The 8,294-nt window shown below is 36.8% G+C and overlaps 1 protein-coding gene across 1 annotated transcript in view; it reads right to left on the bottom strand.

Moving 5' to 3' along the window:
* LOC107096601 (SH2 domain-containing protein 3C-like) overlaps nucleotides 1-7,922 on the bottom strand; it is a 67,311-nt gene extending 59,389 nt beyond the window's left edge. Inside the window, exons 1-2 of the mRNA XM_015393332.1 lie at nucleotides 7,834-7,922; nucleotides 778-1,402 (exon numbers count right to left, since the gene is read on the bottom strand). Coding sequence (XP_015248818.1) covers nucleotides 778-1,402; nucleotides 7,834-7,852 — 644 coding nt within the window. The 5' untranslated portion in view covers nucleotides 7,853-7,922. The remainder of the gene's footprint in view (nucleotides 1-777; nucleotides 1,403-7,833) is intronic.
* Nucleotides 7,923-8,294: the final 372 nt, after the last annotated feature.

Genomic DNA, 8,294 nt, shown 5'->3' with positions numbered 1-8,294 from the left:
AAGTAATGGAGTAAAGTATAGATGCCTAAAAAGTGTACTTAAGTACAGTAATAAAGTATTGGTACTTGGTTACTTGACACCACTGATATACAGGTATGGGGCATTACAGGCTAACAAAAGAAGCCAAACAACCACCATTCCAATGGGGTCTGTTTGTCCAGTTCAATTTGCATGTTTTTGCAATTTGATGCAGCCTTTGTTGGGCTACTGTATAAGAGCCTCAAACTCAATGCTATTCCTGACATTTTGATGATAATAAATAGCATACTTATTCTTAATATATTACATTTCTGTCAGTAAAGCTCTGTACTTATTATACACTGAAGCGTTAATTAATCAGAAGCTAAAATCTGATACCCAACCACTGTCACTGGCCATTTCTTCTGGATAACAACCCTAAAATACGCCCAGTGCCACCCCCTGATGAAATAGTGAATAGGGAATAATGAACCAATTACAGTTGCTGTCATGTCGTTTTCTTAACAATATTGAAAGTTTCATTGAGACATTGGCTTTCTGATGAATGGTCGCATCTACAATATAAATTCTAAAGTCCTTAAAGTCAAAATTAAGCCTTTGAACATAAAAAAACAGAATTTTTGCATTTTGTGTATTTTAAGTTCTCATTGTGCAAAACTAACTTGTCTGTCATTTTTAGCAGATACCTGTTTCTGCTTATGAACCAGCTGATTTATATTAAAATTTCTCTTTGCAGATAGATATAGGCTGTGTGTAGCCTTTTTTGTTCACTGTAAGTACTGTTAATATGTCTCTCACCTGCTGTCTGGCTCCTCATTCTTCAAAGTCTCAGTGGTTTCCTGCTTCTCAGCTTTTGGGTCAGAAATTGGGTCCATTGGAACATAAACGTCCTGCTTTATAACCATGTTTAAATCCTCTGTTGCATGTTCGCCCCTTTTCGCCTTGCACGGTTTAACCCGCTCATCTGACAGATCAGTGAGGCAGCTGGCAGGTGCTGAGGTCAAAGGTGAGGCTCTGCAGGGTGTAGCGGGAAGCGGCCGAGCCAAAACGGGCTGAGGCTTCTCCGTGCTGTTCAAGCTCAGTGTGGACAGAGCACTAAGGAGGGGGGAGTCTCGAACATGTTCCTCTGCCTTCAAACTCATCTCCTCTTTGCCCACTGCAGCCTTCAGGCCCTTAAAGCTACTCTTCTTCTCGCTGCGGGGAACAGTCCCAACATGGGTGTACATGTCGCTGGAGCGGGCATAACTGGAGTTGCGGAGACCCGAATCCATGTCGTCGACTGACTGCTTCTCTTCCTCCACTGCTGCTGCTGCTTCTTTGGCTCCACAGAGACTCTTGTTCAGCTGAGAAGCTGCTTTGTTGTTGCTCTTCTCTGATGAGCGGCGGGAGGAGAGGTTGGTGAGGCTCCCGAACCATTTAAAACCTGCAGAGGAGGACGCAGCTCATTAGGCTTCAAAGGAACATCCTTTTTATGAACATTTCTCTGCTGTCACACACCAGAGGCTCATTCTTTCACTTTTTATGGTCATTAAACCTTAGCTTTTAGGAAGGAAACTGCATGGAAAACTTTATATATTGGCCAAAAATGTTCAGTTAAATATCTCAGCCTTTAGTTATGGAGAAGTTTTCATGGACTAGTGAATAAGATGCTTTATACAAAGCACAAGGCAGTTCAAACCAAATATTATCTAAGAAACAATCATAATGATGATGAAAGTAAAATAAAACAGAGGTAGACATTGACTTTAAGGTCTGATAAGTAAGCTTAACAAAGTAATTAATTGGAATTAATACATGAAATTTACACCAAAACATTTCAGCCTGTTACCCAAAAATTAAGACGCAACAGACTAGTGACCCAAGTTCACTTTTAAAGACATCACTATATTTTGCTAGACAAATAGTCCAGTGATCATGTTCATTTTTAAATAGATGTATTCTTTAAATCATTTTCTACCATTGCATTCATCAATTAAAATTTGTATTTAATCAATGATGCTTTTAATTGTTCCAATGTTCCTTTCAAACCGTATTTTTGAGTCATGTTTTAGATAAAAACATAAATGTGATGATTTATTAATTTCAGGATATAACTCCCCCCCCACACACACACACACACTCTACAGTCAGGGCAAAATAATGAAGTAAGTTCGGCTTAATTATTTTATAAAAAGTTGAGTATTAGTATTTTTACCTCTGCAGCTTGTTGACATTACTATTTATGTAAGTGTTATACTTTATAGAATCTATCTCTTTATTAACATTATTATTATGGTCGATTTGATTCCAGATTGCTCCTAACCCCTAAATGTGTTCTTAATCAAGGTACCTAACCCTAAGATGTCTGTATCAGCGTATGAAGGTCTTTGTGTTACTGTTATATAAATTTAGCCTAGTTACCGTTTAAACACAGGCTTGTTAACATGTATAAAGGTCACTGTGAGATTTCACTTCTGACATGTTTTTCTATTCACTCTGATGAATAAATAAGTAAAATCAATGTAAAAACAAACCAAAGCCCAATAAATTTTAAGTTGCTTTAGGGTTAGTTTAGGGAATAAACTATAATGATCATTACCAGTGACTAAAAGCCAGATGTTCTCTTTGGATCCATGGGCGAGGCCTTCACTTCCTCATTTTACACTAAGCAGACTATTTTCAGAAAAGAAACTGGATCTAAAACCATAAATGATCCTGAAGAGCATCTTTAAAGGAATTCTATAATGTCAGATTTTAATGTTTTTTAACATAGTTTGATTTATTTGGATAATATAAGATAGGTTTGCTCAAAAGGTGATAGTTGGTGAGGAAACCTTGCCTTTTTTGCTAAATAAGTCGTAGTTTCTAAACATTTCGCTCCCATTCGGAGAGCAGCAGCCAAGGACTGATTGAGTCAGATAACCTTCTGCTGTTCAACAAACCTTTAACATCTTAAAGACTTTAAAACCTCATATAACTCCAGACCTTCAGTCTGTTTCCTGTCAAACTTCCGCATGATTCTCTTTAAAAATGGAGGATCGATGTGCAGCAATCTAAGAAAAAAACATTTAATACACAATTAACATTTTAATGTAACAATGGTGTTCACAGAGAGGAAATGAACTACTAATTTATCATGAATGTAAAGATGACATGGCCCTGATATGTTGACATTTCCTCTATTTTACTTTCCCTGAACCAGCTTTTCTGTTGGTCCACTGCTAAGGTCAGTTAGAGTCAGGTGATTCAAAAAGTTTTAACTGGATCCAGATCATTAACCTCCAGTATTTTTGATCTTATGTTGTAAGAAAAAAAACATCTGAGGATTGTTTATCCAGGAAAAAAAAACTTTCAACAGAACCAGTTTAGGCTCTGAACACACTGCCAGATATTTATCAGCTCTTTTCTGGTATCAGACGTCACTACAGAAACACGCTTTATTAATTCATAACAGCAGCTTTGCTTTGCTTTGCTGCTCCATTGGTTTAAATACGACATGTCTGAAAAGCGATGGACTAAGTTACGTTCAGCAGAAGTGTTTTCCTCTGAAACACTGATGTGTTTGGAAAGGTGTGACGGTGAAATGGAAAGCTGGGAAGTGTTATCTGAACAGAGCTTGAATTGGTTACCTTATAAAAATAATGAGTCATCATAAAATTGTTCAGAACTATTAACAATCCCTGATTTTACTGCTGGGGAATGTACTTATGTTTCTCAATCCCTTAAATGGGTGGAAGGAACTTATCGCCTGTAATGCAGTTATATAACATTTACTCACTCTGTTTGGATGATTGAATGCATTTGCATTGTTTTCATTTAGTAAATAAACAAGAAAAGAATAAATACAGCTCTCCGATGTGTTTGGAAAGGCAGATATTTCAACTTATCAAATCAAAAACACACATATCTATGCGACAAAACACCATATTTTAACATGTTGCCTTAATTTTTACTAATCAAAAGGAAAATATATTAACTTTCAATAAAAAAAAAAAACATGTGTTAAGCATGAGATAATTTGTTTTGTTTTTTATTTAATAAATTTTTGTTAAATTCGTCCATAAATAGATGACTTCCCCAGCGGTTCTGTGAAAGTAAAATATCTGATTCTCTGTTTCAGGTTGAAAACATTATTCCTCCTGAATTCAAGGTTCAACAATGCTTTGGGAACATGCGCTATGTTCTTCATGGGCATTCAATGTTAAATATTAACAATGCAAATGCATGATATATATGTGCAAACAAATCTACTATTTACGCTGCATGTTTATTTACACCATCTTAATTTAGAATAGAAGAACTTTGACGTGCAGGTTTTCAAATTTCCCTTAAATAACAGCAAATAGGTTTGAGTTTTAAAAAGGAAAAAGAAAACAACAAAAAAAGAGAACTAATAAGTGTTTTGGTTCTGGGTTTTTTGAGCACCCAGAATAGCGACATGTTCTGAAAGCAGCTGAGGCGTTACTGCTTATCAATTTGAAGCTGATGGTTCAATGACTCTTGCTGATGCTGTTCCCCCATTAAAACATCAGATAACTCAGTTTGGATCAAGGATTAGCGTCACTCACCCCTCATAGCACATTATATGATACATTTTATTGTTATTTTCTTTATTACAAATACCTGTGTCCATTTAAAAACATGCCTAATGATTATGAAAGAGGACATATTAGAGCATGAAATAAAAAAATCAGGCCTGATAACCACAATACTGCATCTGACAGTTAGGACTTTAAGAACCTTATAAAAAAAAAAAACTCAGGAGCTGAGAGATAAATCAGCCTTTAGTTCATTTATGGTAAGTTTTATCTTTTTTAGGAATCAGAAAAGACCCAGATGAAATATTTGAAAAATTGAGCTTTAAAATTCATATAGTGGCATCTAGCTGTTTTTGTTAAAGGTTACTTTATACTTTAAGTAGTTTTTGGAGCACATACTTTTCCACTGTCAGCTTTGTTCATTAATGGCTAACAACATACTGTTATATCTGTGTCAAAGGGGGCTACATGGTGTAGCAGTTTGCAGCCCTGATGCCTTGCAGCAAAAAAGGGCCCAAGTTTGAATATCCTGAGCTATCTCTATAGTTATGCTGCTATAGGCTTAGACTGCTGGAGGACTTAGGGACCCATTTTTTTTCATCATTCTATCTCTATTTTCCCACTCTGCAGAATCAATTTGTTTAATGTCTAACAATTTGCTCTGTCTGCTTTTTCTCATACAGTAGTAGCTTCGCCTCATCTGTTCCTGTTTGGCTGTGACTCCATCCTGGAGAGAAATATCTGCTGTGCTGCTGCCATCAACACCTTCGTTGTTCAAGATCGGCCTGTTTTTCAGAGTAGTCCTGTTTCTCTGACTGTTACTGGCTGATGTGCTCTCTTGTCAGCACCTCTGACATGGGAGCTGGCTTGGAGCTTGTCTGCCTGGCAGTGTGTTTCCTGGACGGTTCCGCCTATGGAGCTGGTCCTTTTTGAATCTCTGCTTCATTTTATATGTCTGCTTCTGTCTCTTTGAACCACAGTCCGCCTTGGTAATTTGGCAGCTCACACTCAGCCTGGTTCTGCTGGAGGTTTCTTCCTGTTAAAAGGGAGTTTTTCCTCTCCACTATCGCTACAAGCATGCTTAGTGTGAGGGACTGCCTTAAAGTCAATAAGTTGATGCAATCAACTGGTTTTCCTTAGATAGAAAACTTTAAAGCAATATAACTGTACGATCTGATGAACTGTAAAGTGCCTTAAGATGACATGTGTTGTGAATTGGCGCTATATAAATAAACTGAACTTAATTGAATTGAGTTTGATTCCTGACTTAGGGTATTTTTGCATGCTCTCTGTGTGCATACATGGGTTCTCCCCTGGGTACTCCAGCTTCCTCACACAGTCCAAAAACATGACTGTGAAATAAATTCCCTAAGTGGCCATTTGAGGTGTGTGTGCAGGTTTTGAGTTTCTATGTTGCTCTGTAATAGATTGGCCCTATCCATGGAGTACCCCACCTCTCACCCATAGATTGCTGGAGTCATACAGTAGGCATCATTCATTTCTGATGGATAAGCAAAGTAAGATGCATTCTTGGTTCAAGGTTGGACCATCTAACTCATCGGTCTCAAACTCTAGTCCTTGAAGAAATGTATCCTGCAACATTTAGAAGCCTCTGACTTCAATATGACGCTGTTACCTGAATTACTGTTTTTGAGTTAGTTTTAGAAACTAGATCCAGGTATGAAGGACAATGAACAAATCTAAATGCCACAGGATAGTGGAACCTTAGGATCTGAGTTAAAGAAAACTGATTTAACTTAAGCTACCATAAAAATATTTCTTTGCACAAACAGCCTGATACTGAAGGTAAATGGTTGATTTAACGGCAAGATTAAATCTCTAAAGACCCTCAAACTTAATTTCAGCTCCAATTAGTAAGGTGATGTGGATAACAGCCAAGATAAACAATTTACAGCTGCAACATGACTATAATTCAGCTTATGATTGGAAAGAGAAAGACACAGGGAGGTGTTGTCCCTTCCTGCAGACATGTACTGTCCCCTCTCTGCTCAGCCGAGGCCCCGTCCTTTCTGGCCGCACAAAGAGGACCCTGTGTTTCTTTTACATTGGTCCGAGAAGAGGTTTGTTAGTGGAACAGTGGACAAAGAAAATGAAGATCCACCCAGACAAGTGTCAATTCATCACATGTTGCCAGGAGCTTACACAACGCTCACATCAGCATCGTCTCTCCAGCTTTCAGCGTTTTTAATCAGATGGATCATTTTAAGAAATGTTGAAGTCAAAACAGTGCAATCTGTTTTTTGCAGATTCATCGGAAGTTTCAGTATCTGTTAAAAAGGGAACTTAAACTTAATTGATTATTCAAGGCTTATTTGAAAAAACTTTTGACTCATAACATAAGTGGTAAAACATTGAGGTTTTATATCACCACTCTATATAAAAGTGAAATACCCAAGTGTGTACAGTAGGTGGTACTTTCTCTGCAACTTCCAGAGGCTAATTTTATTTTTACTGAATTATATCTACTTTATTCCAGATAACCAATAAAATAAATATTTAGGGAGACAGTTTTTAATATTTAATTAATTAAAAATGTACCTGTTAGTGTATAATCCTGAAAGATCAACCAGCGGGGATTGAACCACCACCGTTTAGCAATGACTTAACAAATAGTTGACGTTAAATCCCAGAAAACCATTTTAAAGAGCAGGATGATATGAAAGTTCAAAAGATAACAATGTCTATATTGTTCTGCTTGTATAACCCAACTAATACCGCAAAGGCCACCAAAAGTCATGCAATAATAACCTTAATTTTCACTGTATTTAACTGGAAATAAATATGGCTCTATCTGAAAGATCTTTTAATCTGTATTGGTAACTTTAACCCCAGCTAATAGCTTCTTACCTGCAAGGAATCATTATCATTTGTAATGCTAAGGGAGATGTAAGCATGTAAAGGACATAAGGAGGTAGAGTTACAAAAAAAGTGGATCATATCTTATTTTAGTCCTTAGGTGTGGCAGATGTGCCTTGGATATCAACCATGAGGATTTATCAATTGATTATTTAGGCTTTTAAGTATATAATTAGCGCTACAGTCTATATTCTTTTATGTATTTGTTTTAAGTTGTATTTTCCTCAGGGATTTGATTATTAATTATTATATAGTAATTATTTCTTAACACAGAATGTTTCAAAAAGGTCTTATTAATCTTATTAGTCTTATTTTCCTCTTTCATTTTCTAAACTTCATTGTGAGTGAAGCAGAACTTTATTGAGTGACAAAAAACTGAATTTCAATGATGACAGGACTTTTTTTTTTCAAAGCTTCCCAGCAAAATAAGATAAAATAAAAGCAAAAATTGAGCCCTTACCCTTTTTTCTTTTGCTCATGGCTGTAAGGTTGAAGACACGTTTAAATATCAGGTCACGAATGTGGCGACTTCCACTTGTTCCTGCTGTTTGACAGTGAGCCTCATGCTCTTTAATCAACAGACTAAATCTGCTTCCTGTCTTCTGAACACAGCGGAAATGTTCGAGGGGGGTGAATTTTATAGTGAGTTTCACATAATGTTGAAACTATTAGGGAAAAGTTGCTCAACACACGTTGAGTAGGTGTTTGTTGGTGTATTTTATTCTATTTTGGTGACAACACCCAACAACAAACTCCAATGAATCCACCTTTGAATGACAACAAGAAAAAAGAACCAAATGAAGGTTTTTGAGGGGCTTAGTTAAAGTCTGAGTAAGATGTTTGGGCTGCTGAGGCTGGAGGTACTGCATGGGGGTCGTGAAAGTTTTGGATGATTGGAGGGTTTTTTTTATATTCCCCCCT

This window comes from Cyprinodon variegatus, unplaced genomic scaffold (genome assembly GCF_000732505.1).
Source record: "Cyprinodon variegatus isolate N-32 unplaced genomic scaffold, C_variegatus-1.0 Scaffold636, whole genome shotgun sequence".
NCBI classification, from domain to species: Eukaryota; Metazoa; Chordata; class Actinopteri; order Cyprinodontiformes; family Cyprinodontidae; genus Cyprinodon; species Cyprinodon variegatus.
The sequence above is the reverse complement of the archived record's forward strand: the minus strand, read 5'-3'. Positions and strand labels throughout refer to the sequence as shown.